General features: G+C 45.5%; 1 protein-coding gene across 1 annotated transcript in view; it reads left to right on the top strand.

Moving 5' to 3' along the window:
- Window positions 1–17,850, top strand: part of FBXL13 (F-box and leucine rich repeat protein 13) — a 1,209,524-nt gene that overhangs the window by 289,784 nt on the left and 901,890 nt on the right. The window contains exon 8 of the mRNA XM_085654020.1: window positions 5,009–5,104. Coding sequence (XP_085510146.1) covers window positions 5,009–5,104 — 96 coding nt within the window. The remainder of the gene's footprint in view (window positions 1–5,008; window positions 5,105–17,850) is intronic.

Raw genomic sequence — 17,850 nt, 5'->3', positions numbered from 1 at the left:
AGAGTTCCGTATGAGACATGTTTCTAACAAATAGGAAGTGTCTCCTTTACCTTGCTTACAATTCACAAACATAAAAGTATAATTTAAGAGGAATAGGGCGCCAACTCATTTGAAGATTTTTGCCTGTGTTTGACATATCCAGATGTGGATGACTTCTCATTTCAGTCCTACTGCGTTTCCATGGTCTATAATGGGTATATATGGTTACAGGTTTCATTTTAACGCATTAAATGTTTTACACTGCTAGTTTAATACAAATTTAGGACTCCAATTTAGAGTGTTTTGGACGGGTAGATATGAAAGTTATCCTAGTCGCCTAATAATAGGAGCATTATATCCTAATGCACTTGCAATAAGGTAAATAGGATATTAGTCATGTTTGTGACTGAGTGCGCGTCTGCCAAACTCTAAATCAGGCCCTCAGTCTATTCTACAAAATAAAAAAAAGTGACATTTTTTCTAAATTTATATGGACTTACCTCATGTTAAAAAAGTCAAAACATGAGCACCATTTCATCATTTTACGCCCTGCATGCTTTTGTGGGAATCTAGAATTCTTCTCCTTCGAAATGCCCATCAGATTAGTGGTGCTTTGAGATGGGATACAGCCAGCTGCATTGGCTGGCTTAGTTTTGTACGTTCCTTGGCATCTGTGTTCTAACTAGACTAAGCCATCATGGCCAGAAAGTGAGACACTGAAATTGTAGCACTGAATCTTCTCTGAAAATTTACAGACATGGCCCGTCATCATACTGCTTATAAAAAATTATAATCTGAAAGCATGCAAACTACATAAAAGGTGCTAGCGTGCCTGCAAATATGTACTAACTCATAGGCCTAATATATAAGGCGCTCCCCAGCAGTAAATTGCAGCTGCTGAATCCTCCAAAATAAATAATTAACTAGATAAATACAGATGTAAACGCTGATAGGGAGTGCTTTATACAAATGGTGAAGGGAGGAATGCCTGCAATAAGTTTAACCACTGGCGATATCTCGAAGTAGCATTCCAGGCCATCATTCTTGTGCCCACCATGCCACCTCTAGTGGGACCCAGCCATATGCAAATCAGTATTAACCCTGCTCCAATTGGAATAGTCCAGCCCGAACTGCCAGAGCAGGTCCTCCCTGAACCGGAACACAAAAAGGCCTTATTGGCCCTGATCTGACTCGTCAGTCAGGTACAGTTTGGTTCCAGTCGCAAGGGCATACCCATGGCCACTTAGGGCGTTACATGGAACATGCAAAAGGTGATGGGAGGATGCTCGCAATAAGTCTAACCACTTGCAATTGCTCAGGGTAGCATTCCAGCCCATTGTAAGTGGGAGTGGGAGCAGTTTGGTGAGCAACAACTGAGTTGAGTGGGAAAAGGTTTACATAAATGATTTCCAAGTGGGGAGGTGTGGGTGAAGCAATGGATGAGCAGTGAACATGTGGGAAGCAATGATGGTACTGGGCATGCGAGGTTTAATAACAATTGCGTGGGACGTGGTGGGGTGGAGAAAGCAACGGATGAACTAGGAGCAAGAGAAATATGTAAAAGACATGGATTATGAGAGGGTAAGCAGCGCATGAGGGAGAGAGCAAGAGAACACATGCACCTAGATGGAGTGCTGAAATGAAAAAAAAGGTCCCCTGAATGTAAGTAGTGGAAGATACAAGTCATCCATTCAAATAGATGTGAAAGTTGTTGTGCTTCATGAGAGGGACAGATACAAAAAGAGGAAGAGAAGACACTGCAAAAGAAGCAAGCAAATGAAAGCAAGAGGAAAGCCATCCAATTGTAAGCAGTAAGTTTGCCCGAAGCACACTGTATGTTTTTTGTAAGATCCCTAAGAGGTCTTTCGACAACATGTAAATGAAATGTAAGCAAGGACTGCATCACCGATTGCAGCACCAGCTTCCATCAGGCACTTAAGGACACATCTTAGTCCATACCAGGGGTGTCCAACCTTTTATGCACTAAGAGCAACTTATGTTCACTGAAAATCCTCCTGGGCTACTAGTATTGTTAGGGATGTAGTAATAACCCTTCAGACAAGTTTACATTAGTGGCCACCATATACAAGATCACTAGCAGTGATCACCTCCGTGCATCAGGCACGGTTTACAGATGTAATGTGAAAAATGCTTTGTCAATGTGGAATGCCTCTACATGGGTAATGCACAGCTGTCATAGCTGCATGGCCCCTAGCATCAAAGTAATACGATTAGTAATAGTCTCAACAACACTGTATGATTTTTATCCCTCAAATATCAGTCTTAAATATATTTTGGAAATAAAACAATTTTCTCCAAAGAATAGATTAAAAATTCTGAAAATACACGCATTTTCGTTTCAAATAAACACTTTTAAATTTTGGTATACATATGTTAATTCAACCAAGCAAAAACATCTAAATTAGTTCACTGGGCTGCATACAGGAGAGCTTTTTACTGGTATCTGGAGAGGTACCATTAGCTCACAAGCTATTCGTTAGAGAAGCCAGGTCCAGATAGTGGCAGTACAAGCTTCATTTAAACCCACATAAGTATGGTTGGGGAAAAGTGAGAACCTCTCTTTCAGAGGGAAAAGTGAATGTGCAACTCTCTGTTGGCAGCAGTAGTTCAAGTTCCAATCACTTGCCACACAAGGGGAACATTCACCAGAGCTAGGCACCACACACACACGAGCGCGCACACACACACACACACACTCTCTCTCTCACTCTCTTTCTCACTTTGCAGGAACTTCCCACTCACAACGAAAGGGACAACATGAAGCACAAGCTTCCTCCCCATGTACAGATCACAGGGGAGATATCTCTAATCTTTTTAGATGGGTATGAGGCCTACTGTTTCAGTGACTGTCTAAGGCAGTATGGACAATTTAGCACTCCCTTACCTATTGACTAACAGGGGCATTCAGAACTCTCATGCTTTAGATGTGGAGCACAATAGCTGAGGCATTATATGGTAAAACTGGACCCTTCTTCAGGATAACATTGGGCAGCAGCAGCTTAAGCGTCTATCACAGAACCAGCACAGCCACAAGCATCAGAGCAAGCTCTCCCTCGGGCACAGAACAGGCACAATAGCGTGTCATCAAAGGAAATGTCCACTTGGTGTGCACACAACAGATGCAACACAGGCAGCAGCTATACAGCTTTATATCTTTTCATAAAATGTGGAACGTTGTAGTTTGTGGAATTGGATTCTAATGTCCTGATGTCACTCTGTAATTGAACAATATAACAGTAGTGTACTTAGAAATCGATAAGAGAGTTTTAAGGGGTGTGTGCAGCAAAAATTGAAGCAAAGTGTATAAGGTGGGGGGCTCATACAAGTGGGGTGGCAAAAATCCTAGCATTGCCACGCTATGAAGTATCATTCCTGAGATCTGCGCACATCAGCCTTCACCACACCCTGCAAAATTTCCCCTGGATGTGTTTGATCTTATTTGAGAGCATTGATAAACCTACAATAGAGGTGTTTGTGGCTCGGGGTCTGGAATAGGGTGACCAAGGCAGGCTTCAGCTTGATTGGTCAATGGAATCAATACCCAAGTTATGTCAACATTGGGGGCGTTCCCAGTGCTTGGCTGAAAGGGTGGTGATATTTTATAAGAAGAAGTAACAGTGTAGAAGCGCAACATAGCACAAGTAAATAAGAACGCATACACAAATGATTATGCACTCATAGTGACATCATTGATAAAGGTACCGGTAAGGTTGTGTTACATGTCGCCGGTGATGTCATCGACAATTTTATCAGTGAGGTCTTCTGTAACATCATATATGAGGTTATGAAGGCCCAGGCAACATTTAAATTACTACAGCATAATTTCAGGAATTTTGCATTACGGTTGTTACATAAAATTCCCCAAAATATGCCGTTACACCACATCGTGAAATTCCACGCCATTTGCAGTAAACTGCAAGCGTGTGGGGATAACATGAATTGGAAGAATGCGAGTGGCTGTGTCTCCCGCCACTTGTGTTTTTGTTGTTATGTTTTTTAACAGCAGAATGCATCCTTATGTCAAAAATTGACTCAAGGAACTAATATAGAGGGAACATATGCATGACGCCCTGCCCCAGCTCCTCCCCCCCTTAGTTAGTGAAGTAGTAGTTAGGGATAGGAGAGGAGAGGCTAGCACAACAGGACGCTGTGTAATGAGACTATTGTAGTGTCCATTGAATATGTGGTTAATCACTGTGCTCTACCAACTGAATAATTCCTGTAAAGTGATTTCTCTTGTCCTCAATAAAAAGAATTATATAAAAAAAAATGGACCCAAGGGCACATTTCATGCTAATATACAGTGTCAAATGACAGATTTGTCCTTCACATATTTATGTTTAATTTTACGTAATTTCCCCAAAAAGTGTGCCTAATTACTGGAAAGAAAAGTATGAGAATTTCGGATACCCCTTGTGGGTATGATGTGGTTTGTGCAGCTCACCATACCTGGCCAATATCAGTGTTCCTTAGCATTTGTTTTGTATCCCCAATGCCACTTTAACGGCGAAGGTTTAGTTGTTTTTAAATGTCACCAGATCGACAAAATGCCAATACAGGACTATACTATAAATTCGTTTGTTAAAAAACATAAACATCTTGTCTGTCGAAAATAAACATCTCGTCTGTCGAAAGGAGAGCTTGGAGAAGCTGTTCTCTGCAATGTTCATCTATCAATGGGCACCGTCTCAAATTAGAATATTCCGATTTTTTACCTTTCATAAATCAAGTGTTGCTTAAACAATGGACAATGGTGAAGCTGTGCAGAGCGGTTTGGGTATGCCTTTCTGATGATGCAACACAGATCACAATGGCACGTGAAATATTTTGGTATTTCACAGGGACCCATGTCATGTTTTCCTTATTTCAAAAATCCCCGTAAAATAGGCGTATTTGTTAACGTCATTTTGTGAAATAAAAGCACCTAAACATGTAATTTATTTTGCATTCGTGGTACTCTTTGCTGAATAATGTCTCTTCTCTTTTCTGTATTGTCTTTTTATTCTAGATTTTTAGTTTTGTGGACTTAATTGATCTTGCAAGGTGCGCTCAAGTTTGTCGATCATGGAAGATGATAACCCAAACGAGTTCCCTGTGGAGCAGTGTAAGTTGTTGAATTTCGTCCATTTAAGCATAGCAAGAGTTACTGGAATGGTCTACTTTTATCTCACGAAGCATTTCATGAACCTCTTAATACCGGTGTGGTATAATCCCATACAAGACTGCAAAGCCTCTCCTTTCTCATACACCAATCTGATCGATGCCCACCTTTAGGTCCCCAAATGGCTAAATATGTTGTGCCAAAATCTCTGCCCTCTGAAATTATCTTTATCAACACCACATAATTAACCTCCTCCTCCTCTCCTTTCAGAAATTTAAAGCACTCCCTGTTATCCTTTGTTTTCAACTCGTGATCTGCTCCCTGCCCCTTGTCTCCCTCAATCCTCAGTCATGGTAATCATCCCTTTTGATGTAAGAGCCCTTTGTTTGCGAGGATCTGAAACAGATCCCCATGGCTGCCAAGTTTTCAGACTGCTTATGTGTGACATTTCCATGTTATCAGTGGGGATAGGTGTGAGATTTCATCCCTATGTGTGACACTTGGAGTGACACTTTATTACTACCAGGACTTTCTAAACATAAATAGCATGATTCACATCTCAGCATGCACAGATATCCGCAAGGATCTTGTTCGCGCTCTATAAAATCCTGAAAAAATAAATAAATACATAAATAAATAAAAGCTATTAAACGTTCAGGCTAAGCAGGAGTGGGCAGGAATTATAGGAGGGGGCAGCAGTGGCTGACATCTTTGACTGATAACCTGCCACATCTGAGCGGAGTTATTACCTTTGCATTACTAAACACTAGTTGATTTTCTTTGTGAATTTACTAATTAACCTTTGTCTACACTCACATTATGTAACATTTAGAATTTGATTGGGGCTAAAACACATTACAAAGCATCATGAGCAATGCAATGTAATAGCTCGTTTACATGATTAAACAGATAAGATTTCGTTTTAATTTTCTGCTTGAGCCCCATTACACATTTAATTGACATTGGGATTCAGTCACACTATCAGAATGCCCCATCCCCCGCTCAGTTCAGGCATCTAAGTGGACTTAATCATGTAATGAACTCCATTGCTTTTGATTTTATTTGACCTTTATCATCAGCTACATGGCCACAGGCCCTCCAAATATGTCAAAGAGGAAAGGAAGGCGAGCCTTACAATTTTGATCATGATGTGCCAGACATCATGACGCCCGGACACTATGTGCGCTTTCAGTCACCTAAAGTAACAGCGCTAGTAGTGCAAGGAAACTCAGTCAAAGTTACAAGTATGGCCTTGGGGCACCGACTAGCTTTCTCCATATCAAAGGTTTATGCACCCGGTCCCTTGGCTGGTCCTTCCCTGCATCTCGGCCCTCCCCCACATATGCAAAGGAGTGAATCCAGCTGCTGCTCGGAAACTCCTGTGCTGAGTATGTATCCACCTATTCTGTACACCTGCGTTGCAGGTGTGCAGTTAGTTTCCTCTAAGTTTCTCCCAGTGAATGAGCACAGCTTCCTTCCAGGTAGATGACGTGGACGGTGGGCACCTCTTCCTGCAAAGCTATGCTCTCAGAGACCCAGCAACTACCACAGAGATGTACAGAAAAAGAGCATTCAGCCCGAAGCATAAAATTGCTCATGAAAGGAGGGCATGTCTTTTTTGCAGTGCGTCGAAGTACCTACCTACAGCATATCATTATTTTGTGTTGTATTTCTTGGGAGCTAGGAAACGGGGTAATATATGAAACTGATGTTTCAACAATGGTTTTACTCTGTCTCACAGATGACCATTAACCCTTGTACGAGGAGTAGCTTTCATCGGCTAATTTTTAGGTCGAGCCTATAACGGCAACGCGCATGCGCTGCTCGCTTTGCGAGGCATGCAGTATTCAGTATGAGAGGAATCTTCGCCCACTCTCCGCCCACTCTCCGCCCATCTTTTTCATTGGCTTAGTTCCTAAATGCTGCCTTCTGATTGGTTTTAGCCTTGTTAGTCCCTCCTTTATGACAAGCATGTCGTCATTTGTATCCTTCCATGGCCACTGGCCCCTTTACTTCAAGTGTTGCACATTATGTTTTATTTATACTGTGAGCACTATTTTCTTCCTGTGCCTCCCTCTTCCGCAGGCCATGCCTTGTCACCCGCCCGTAATGCAATCGGTCTCGCGTAAATGTGAGTCCTATTGCATTGCAAATTCTTGTTGCTAGCTGAATTTGCCTTTGAGCGCGTATGGCAATCACAGAATTAGGTCAGATTGGAGGTTCGAATTGCTTGCGCATCGTTGTCTCACTAACCTCTCGTTTCTGCTGTCACAAAATAGTAACTTGTATGCTGTCTTTGCTTTGCACTCCCCGAGGTTGCTTCCAGCATTACTAGTCACGCCATACATTGATTCGGTGATTTCTTTGAATCACGCTGAAATCATAGGTTCCATCTTTTTAACTATGGAATTAAGTTCCAGATAACTTAACATAGGTATATGTGAAATTAGTGTAAATGTTACCCCTGTTGTGGGGAATGATTGCTCAAGAAAATCCTGCCTTTATTAGCAACTCCTGTGTCTCTCACCTTCAGCCTTGCCTCTACCATTCAAGAAATAATCATCCCTGGTGAAGGCATCATGCACATTTGTGGAAAATGTATAATCATGTATGATTGGGCTAACAAGATAGCAAACACCAGTTACACCAGAATCATCTTTACAAATATTTCTGGTCTAGGCCTTTGCTATAACCTATCAAATGTCATGGTTTCTGGCCTGGCATTCGTATTTGGTAAATATGCCTCTCCCAGAGTAACACATCTACTTTCTTGATCTTTCTTGATTAGATTAATTGTAGTTCATAATTATTTTATTTATTAAGATGCTTACTCCTTTATTCTAATAATGGGAATTGGGATTCTCTAATCAATCCACCCTCTTTCGAACTTTCATGCCATCCTCTTGTCTGAATGGGTTTCCTGGAGGATTGGCATACGATCCTTGCCCAGACAGTATTACCATGTGTAAAAATTACAAAATCATGAAGAAAAACTATCAAAAACAGTGCCCCATTATGCCACATAATTTGCCTTTTCTTGCCGCATAACCCTCCCAGATAATTTGGTGCTCCACTGCCGTATAATTCCAGTGACCCTTCTAATAATACTTTTGTTGTACTCTTCATAACACTTTGCCATACGCATTCTATGACATAATTGTCAAGTTGATTTCCTTTTCAACAAACAGTGTGTTCTGTATTCCTAACAATATAATGTTCGTTAGTATTTCATAGAAACATCTCAACTTCTGCTTTCCTGACTAAACCCTCAGCAGCTAGTCCTTTGTAAACATCAATTAAGAATTCTAAAGGCTATGTTTGCTGATATTTTATTCTAACCAAACCTTTACCCAAAAGCTTGTGAGAGGACACGCATCTTTTGTGATAGTCTTCTAATAGAGAGAAAATCTCACCCTCATCCTTTAGAACAAGGCAGCCTTTTTAGGGCCAAGGTGGACACTTTTATATTCAATCAGAAATGAGTGATCTGACTACGTGATGATAAAGCTAGATATTGTTTTGGAAGGGGAAGGGGCATTCCACCTAGAGCCATATTACAGACCTACCTCAGGCAAACCTGTCGTTATTTTTGTAGAGTCCTCCAGAAACTGTGGTGTTGGAGAGATATGATTTGAGTCTGCTCTTCTGGTTTTTTTTTTTGTCACCTCACCCCACCTGTTATTTCTAAGCAATCCCGCCGCTGCAGTGGTTAAATGTGTTTCTTGAAGCAGGCAAATGTCAACCCCATGCCTGGCAAGGTAAGAGTGGATCAGTCTGGTCTTCCTGCGATCGTTTAGGCCTCTAACATTCCATGAAATACATGTAAGGACTGTCATTACAGCAGAGCAGCTAGTAAAGAGATACAGGTAGCGGGAGCACTGCCAAAATGCAATGTATACAGGGAACGCAACATCGAGATGTGATGTACTATAGCGATCATCTCCCTACCGTGGGTTGTGTCAGCCGGTGAGCTTGTGTAAAGAAGTGCAGATTCTGACAGAGTTAGACAACAAAACAGTACCTCCCCCACTCCCCCTCCCACACCAACCCCCCAATTAGGTTGTAATATATTCCTCCCCTCCCCAACTAACCGTAAACAGACTGTCCACAGTCGTGAACATGAGGGATTCATCCCAGGGGAGTACGTGGGTCCGCCGGCATTACACCCCTGCACTCTTGGCAGGGTAGCCGAGATAACAGCTCGCTACCCTGAGTCAGTGAACCCCACCTACCATTGAAGTATTATACTCGTAGTGCAGTAAGACATGGCAACATATCTCTAACTATACAACAATAACAATCTCATATGATACGTTAGCAATTGGAGTGTAAAAGCCCAGCTAGGTTTCTTAGCTGAATGTCCAGGGCGCCGGTCATGGGCCGTCAGTCATTATCGCTCAGTTGCGCCCCAGTGAGAGCTTCGCCTGTCGATGAACTCTGTTTGTACGCCAACTGTTTCGCGTAGGATAGAGCAGCTTTAGCGTCCGTGAAGAATGTGGGCTGCCCATTTCCCTGAACACGCAGCTTGGCAGGGTAGATCAAGGCATATTTGTTGCAAATTTGTTGGAAGATTTTCTTTGCGGGTAGGAATTCACGTCTTGCTGCTTGAACCTGCAGTTTGAAGTCCGGATACAGTGCGATGTTATTTCCTTTGTATTGAATATCTTCTTTCTCTCTTGCCAGCCTTAGTATCGTGTCCGGTCCCTATAGTTTAAGACTCTCGCCAATACTGGTCTTGCCGGCGCCCCCGGGCGGGGCCTAGGCCCTAGCGTCCGGTGCGCCCGCTCGATCAAGAACATCGCGGACAGATCAGAGCCAAACAGATCGGACATCATTGTCTCTATGTATTTCTCCATGTTCTGGATATCTGTGGATTCTGCAACCCCCATGATTCTGATATTGTTCCTCCGCGAACGAGCTTCTAAATCCTCATTCTTTTGGCTTATCACAGTATACCATCCATTTCCCACATCCTCTTGTCTAACTCCATGTGACCCTCCTCCGTCTCGGTCACTCTTGTCTCCAGAACATTGACTCGTCCTTTCTGTTTATCCATACGCTGCGTTATCCTGTCCATTCTCTCCGCTAGCAAATCCATTTTCGAGTCCAGAACTTGAAGACTCGACTTCAGATCCCGAAACATCTCCCGGATATCCTCTGCAGGTGGGTGGGCCGCCGCCCCATCCCCGGCAGCTTCCTGGTGACCAGTGTCCGCATCAGCTGTTTTAGCGGTCTTTTTGTCAAAAGTTATCCTGGGTTGGCGCGTGTCCGGCTTACCCATCGTTACAGACCGCAGAAGCGGCGAGGGAGCGGCAAGTCAGACCCGCGCCACACCGCAGACGTATGAGAGATGCCCCACCGCAGGAGCCCACGGGGCCCCGCCGTCATCCAAGGGACCCCCGCGAGCGCCGACTCCACCACTCTCGCCAGATCCGCCCATGGAGTATGAACGTCAGGCCGCAGGCACCCCTGCCCGGCAGCGCCCAGGGCTGGCACCAGCAAGCAGGTCTCTCGCCAGGCCACCAGTCGCCACCACCGCACCTCCACAGCCAAGGACCACTGGCAGTCACGCTATATGGGAGTCTGTATAGCAAGGAGTTGTTCCATACACAGACATTGTTACTGGTGCACAGGGGGCTCCGCCTCCAATCAGCTCCTCCACCTTGCACCACACCTTTAGCTCCCCCCCTGCAGCTGCAGGCGAGAAATGTCTCTGGGTCCCTCTTCTAAGTAGCTCAGAGGCAGGTACAACAATTATGCCGCCACTACAGAACCTGGCCCCATCTGCCAAGGGGTACGTGCGGTGCCCCTACAGCGCAAGAGGCGTCAGCCACAGGGGGCACACTCAGCAACCTCCACTGCTTGCCCGAGTATCGCGTGGCATGGGGCCTACGCAGTTGCGTTAATCAATTTGATTGGGGCTACGATCACAAGACACCACGTAGCGCAAAGTCCATCGAGGTATATTTTCCACTTACCGGAGCCCGCAGCTTCAACACACCTGCGGTCCATCTGCCAAGCCGCCATTAAACTCAGGCCAGGCTCCGGTGCCAATCTCCGATGGTGCCCGGCAGTCCGCGCCTCCCCGGACAGCCGCGTGCACCTCCCGCCTCGCTCCCAGGAAGCGATAGCAGGGCAGAGCACAGCGCGCTTCTGGCAGCACTCGCCACCTTTGGGGCCCGTATCAGTCCGTGGAAAGCAGAGTAGGTCCGATCCGCTCCTCACGGCAGCCCCTCCAGCGCCAGTTTACATTCCTTCGCGCAGCTAAACAATTCCAGCTGTGGTTCCGTTTGGTGGGGTCCCGGTCCCAAGAAGCTATGTAGGATTAATGCCGGATTTGTTTATCTCGGCCGGCGGAGCCACGCTAGTGTGCGGCCATTTCGCTGCACAGCGAAGCCACGCCCGAGTCTGCTCTTCTGTAGTGTAGTGGCAGGTTGTGGCATCCTCTCACATCAAGATGTGCCCCTTTCTGATCCATTCAATGATTATTACATATTCTTGTTTCCAACTAACTGAGTCTGTCAAGCTCCCCTCCTCTCGGCTTAATAGAATGTTTCTTTTAATTATTCACATGCCCCATTAATCAACTGTGGAAACAGTTATTGTGGCCTGCTCCACTCGCCTCCCTCTTGCTCTGCTGTTTGTGCTCCTGGACAAACTATGAAACCAATAAATAAAATTAATCTTGTCTGTTGCCACTCCTCTTAAGTTTCAGTTCTGTGGTTAACCGTAAGCAAACACATATTGATTCTGTCACTTCCCACTTCCCACCTCATAACAACAGTCTAGCCATGCAAAGAATTAACAGCCTGATGTACGTGTTTTTTTGCAAAATTACAAGCTTTGCAGCTGCAAAACTGCAGGTTGCATTGTACATAAGGCACATTGCGAGTCAGAAATGTTTATCCAACTCACAAAAAGGCACTTTGCTACCCAAAACGAATCACAAGGAAAGGAGGTGAAAACATGTGCTAGAAATAGGGTCTCTAGCTGGCAGAGGTTTGCACCCTGTCCAAGTAGGGACCCACACTCTAGTCAGGGTAAGTGTAGTACACACTAAAGGTTTACCTGTGCTCACCCTCTGGAAGCTTGGCACAGCGGAGTCAGGCTAAACTAAAGAGGCAATGTAAAGTAAGTGTGCATTCTTTATGATTAGATATACCATTACTTTTCCAGGAAAAAGATGTCCATTTGGAACTATATATGAGCCCTGATAAAGACCTTATGAACACAATAAAGGTCCATTACACGAAAGGTCGAAACGCGTCGGCTAATAGAGAACGAGAATTATTTGGGATAAAAATTACACAATAACGTCCCCAGAAGAGCAAAAACAACATACCCAGTCAACGCTCTCCACGACAACTTCGGAAAAAATTTTTTTTCTCCGACCCTGTATAGGACCATAACAATCACTTAATGTGGAGGCAACAATGAGTTAGAATGCCCCCATGTCTAAAAATAGGATGTCTGAGTACTGTAGTGCAATATTTTCATTGTCTGTTTGAAGTATTATCTATTTGCAGAATTTTCTTCATGTTTGTTGTTACTATGTTATTGTGAAAACAGCAAAGTTTGTTTAATGTTAAATGTATAGGACATGTGTTTGTCACACTGAGGAAGTGTTCTCCTTGTCTCAAAGTAATTCAAATCGTTATAAATCAAATATAACTCGCAGTCAATAAACAGGCTTGCTGAGAAAAGTTGAAATTGTGATTCATGGTGTCAGAGGTAATTCAGTTTCCGTTTAGGATGGATGTAAGCGTTGATTACTACAACTTCTTGGCGTACACTGTTTAGCCCAAGTGTTATCTTTACCGCCTGCATGGCACTTGGGGGTGCTATTTAAGATTCTATTGTTGTGATCTCACCTATTGTTACTATGGAGACCATGATCATTAGGCCCCCCGATCGGTGACCAAAATCGGAGCACTTTTTTGCTGGGATACAACAAGCTGTGTATCCTTGGAGTTCAAAGGCCTTTTCCTCCCAGGTTTCTTGGAGCAGTAACAAATCAAATGATTTGAAATATTGCAAATACTCCGGGTCCTCACTTTTGCTAGCTAAACTGTTGATATTCCAGGTACATATGTTGATTTGTCTGGGCTTGTCCAAGGCAAAATCAGAGTTACTTTCTCTTTGTCAATTTGTGTGATCTATCGTAATAGTACGCTGAATTTGCCTCAAATTTTGTGAGGTGACCGGCAAGACATGGACTTGAGTCCCTTATATCTTGTGCTGAGAAAAAATGTCTTTGTGTCTTGGGGGTGCGCTCTTGGGGAAGTACTCCTGGCTCCCTTTAATACTGAGTTGGTGCTTTTCCGTTAGGGTATCCTTGTGGAGGGTAAGAAAGGTGTTGGATAGGAAGGTTGCTTTTCAATTTCCAGTTTTATCACCCATTGCTTAAACGTAGTCTCTTCTTCCAGGATATTTGTGGCTACCTCTCTGGAGTTCCAGGTTGCTTCAGTTGTTTCCGAACATTGTGGATTGTTGGTTTGCTGAAACTCTGTTTGGAGAAGGTCAGAGGAGCCGAGGTTTTCTAGGCTTGTGATTGAATGTAAAAGCTGTAATATATTTCCTCTGTTCAGTCTGTAGTCTCTACCTCGAGACGTATATTCTGGAGTAAAAAGAATGATGGTCGTGGTATCCCCGTGTTGCACTACAGTTTGCTTTGTTCGAGATCCCTCACTTCTGGAGTGACCGGACTGGGGCGAGCGCCTTGGGCTGCCACTTGTGGGGCAGGTTTGTTGCATGCTGCGCTGCCTTTCTCTCGCTAGGTCCCTTGTGGTGTTTGTTGTTCCTCCTGTTGACTGCTGTGGTAACTCCGCGTTACTGATCCAAAGTGTTGTTGCAGATCTCTGTAATTTGAGTTTATTCGGTTTTAATGGTCGTTGTTGGATCAGAATTATGTCAAGTTTGAGTTATTTTTGCTTGAGGGAGTCCCCACTTGCTATCACTGAGTGGAGGTTTGTAGGAGAGTGGAATCTGACTAATGGTTGCCCCCAACTTTTTGCCTGGTATTTAAGTGGTTTTTTTGACTAGTCTGGCTGGGATCCTGCTATCCAGGACCCCAGCCTATCTGCTTTCTCCCTAAAACTGTTGTGAGTACTCTAGGTACAAACATAATTGGATGCTGGGCATGCCCTACCAGTCCGTTGTAGATGGTACCCTAGGTACCCAGGGCATGGGTCCCCCAGTAGGCCTACCAGGGCTGCAGCACTTATTGTGCCACCCTGGGACAGCCACCCAAACTGACACCACCAGGCCACTACTGTAGCCTGGGTAAGGTGGTGCTAGCACCCCTTACAGGGATGTAGGTACCCTATGTCCCATGCCATTACAACACATATACTCTCATAGGTCACCCCTATGGCAGGCCCTGGTAATCCTACAGGGCTGGGTGCTGAGGTATGTGTGAGGGGGGACCCCTACGTGAGGAGGACCTCTCTGCAACCTTCGTAAAATCGTTACTGGGTTGTTTGTAGTGTAGCCATACCATATACTCTTAACCGCATTATAAGTTATTGCGTCATCGTTGTAACTTGGGAATGGCTACACAGAACCATATCGTGTTTGGTGTCAAACATGAAGGAATCATACCCCCAGTCCAGCCATGGGCATGGGGGCACGATTCCCCCTTGCTAGGAGGGTGATATGGGAAAAGCGGTAGAATTTAGACACCAATTTAAAAGTGCACATGTACCACAAAATGGCTACTGTCCGCCACCTACACGACTCTGGCTGGCTGTTGCTGGGGAAAACCCCAGCCTCGCCATCTGGACAATAGGGCTCCTGTGGCAGGGAGGTGCCAGCACCTCCCCAGACAGGATATGTGGATTGGAACAGGGTGGGTGCACCAAATGTCCTTTCAGAGTTGCACGTAGGCAGCTGCAGAGCCCCAATTCTGCATACACCGCCTGGAACCGGTTCAGGGGCATCCTGCCCCTCGCCCAGGCGGGAAACACACAAAGGGGAGTGGGTGTAGCCACCCTTTCCCGCCTCTACTCTGATTGGTAGGCTCTATTTTGGACCATCCCCTAATCTTGGGGATATATGGGAATAACTTTGCCCTAGAGCCTTAGATTCGTACAGGACTTCACAGAACTGACCTTCGACGAGCTGCTGCCCAGCTGACTGAAGAAATCTCCCTTGGGATAAAGGAGTTATCCCCCTGCTTGGCAGGCACCTAAAAGACTGCAAGATACCCAGTTGGAACTTCGCTGCTCTCACGAACTTCGACGCCTTCCATCAACCTTGAGGTGGGTCTCCAGTGCATCCAAGAGTCCTGTGAGCGTGCCCAGCAAGTCTGAGCACCGTGGACCACGTGGGTGCCGAGATCCCGGCATACCCCGAGACCCCGGCCACCTCTTGCATAGCACACGACCCCGACCAGTGGGGAAGTTGTGCTTTGGCCCATTTCTGAGCCAACCTTCAAGCAGCATCCGTGCCAAAGCTCAGCCCCCTAGTCCACTCCGGTGGCCCGTGGGAGCCCTTTTACGCACTCCATTTTGCTGCCCTCCGCGGTCCCTTGTCTCTCGACTTGTGGGCCCTGACGGAGGAAAACCTATCTTTCCAAGAGTTCCCCTGGTTGCTCCAGGCCTGCTCTACGCTCCCTGCAAAGGAGAGCACCCTCAGACCTCGTGGGTCTGCACCAGCAGCTGCTTTGTTCATCTGGCGTGGGTTGCGGTTGCCAATGCTTAGTGGATCCAATCGGGACACTAACACCGCAGCGACCCTCAGCCCACGTGGGACAGTCGTCCTCCAGAAGCTGGCCTTCCTTGAAGCCTCCCGGAGCCCGTGACTGCAGAGCCCAGCTGTACCTTCCACACCTGAAGCACCCGACATCCACGAGCTCCTTCCTGTGAGCTCCCTGGTCACTGTGCTGTGACCCAGACTCTGTCCCCTCTGCTTTCAGGTTCACCTTTATCTTCTCTTCAACTTTAATCTTCACGACTTCAACGACGCTTTCAGCTAGCAGCAGTTTGGACTACTTTTCCATAGAAAATCAGCCCGCGACCCGACACCAGAATCGACCTATGCACCCGGCTTCCCTGGGGCAGGTAACAGTGGTACTTCGGTACTCCCGTGGTGGTGGGCTCTCCAAAGCCTTAAGTCTCAAGCCTTAACTTTGTACTGTTGTTAGAAGTGTCCTTAAACCCTAATTATTCAACCGCGACATTCTCCATAGGCTAACATTGCGATCCCGATAACAACTTCTCGCACTGCACACGCCTCCCGTGGGTCCCCTTCCTCTTAACTGTGGGTGGATTCTGAAGGGGCAAGCGATCCTGAATGCCCTAGGCATTGCCTGTAGAATTGTCGTGGTTCTTATACCACTATTTTAGTATATGGTTTGGTCCCCCCCTGGGGCCCATTGATTTCTGTGCTATTTATTGTGTTTATAAATGCTTGTTTGAAGTGTAACTTTGCCACTAGCCACATAAAGTGACTGTGGGATTCTGTCTAGAATAAATACATATATTTTATATATATACCTGTGTGGGCTACTCTTTCATTTGGATATTCAAGAGGTTATTATGGTAAAACAATAAGCTTAACACTCCTTCAAGACTTAGCCTGAAGGCTGCTCTCCACAGCTACCACTAGGATAGCTTTCTTTAAAGGTTGTCTTAAACCTATCATCAATAAGAGTCGAATTGGACTGGTGCAAGGTGGCCCTATAACTAGGAACAGCATATGCCAGGCCAACTTCTCACATTGGTGTGCAGCGGTGGGATTCAAGCTTGCCATTGTTTTACCAGATAACAAATTGAATTTCTAAAGTGAAAGCCACAAGGTACCAAAGGTACATATAAATTCAAGCTAGAATACAATAAGTTCTACTGAACTTAGAGTTGTGTGTAGAGGGTTTAGCACACCTTGACTACAACTCAAGAGAGGGTTCAGTAGGCCACACTTAGTGTAGGTAGATACACCACTATCACTACACTAAACATGTCTTCAGGAGCAGGTGCCACTAAGGCTCCAGAAGGACCCCAAAGGGTCCCAGTTGATAAGTATGATCATTTCTCCTTTGCAGAGCTCAGGGAGATGTGCACCCTTAGAAAACTGAAGACAAACAAAGGTGCCAACACCCAACGTCTCAGGGAAATCCTGCTCATAGCAGACTTTATGGAATCCATAGGGTCCAGAGGGACAGACAGAGTGGGTGGGCATCCATCAGAAGAGGACACTCCCAGAGTGGACTCTGATGAAGACCAGGAAGAGGATGAAAGTCCTGACCTGGAAGAAACAAACCACTCACAACATGGAGGTGATGGCCCAAGAGGCACTCCCTCCATCCCTAGTGGGAGAGTGGTGGGTCCAAGGAGGCACAGATCCCCCTCAGTGGGATCCAACCCTTCTCAGAGATCCAAAGGGTCCTCTGCCTCTTCTCAGAGAAGAGAATCCTCCCATGAGAGGAAATGCAGACTGATCAAATTTGAGCAGGCTAAGCTTCAGCTTAAAAGAGAACAGTTAGCATTGGACAGGGAAGCCCTGGAGCTTCAGAAAGCTTCAAAGAAGTGGGGTCTAGAGATCCCTGGTGGCAGTGATGAAACCCCTAGAGTTAGAAAGAAAGTCCCTGACAATAGGAACCTCCACAAGATTGTGCCCCCCTATCAGAATGGGGATGATATCCACAAATGGATATCTGCTCTTGAGAGGGCCTGTAGAGTACAAAGGGTCCCAGTAGAGCAGTGGGCAGCAATCCTGTGGCTCTCCTTTTCAGATAAAGGTAGAGACAAGCT

Source organism: Triturus cristatus, chromosome 4_1, assembly GCF_964204655.1.
Source record: "Triturus cristatus chromosome 4_1, aTriCri1.1, whole genome shotgun sequence".
Taxonomy (NCBI): domain Eukaryota; kingdom Metazoa; phylum Chordata; class Amphibia; order Caudata; family Salamandridae; genus Triturus; species Triturus cristatus.
The sequence above is the reverse complement of the archived record's forward strand: the minus strand, read 5'-3'. Positions and strand labels throughout refer to the sequence as shown.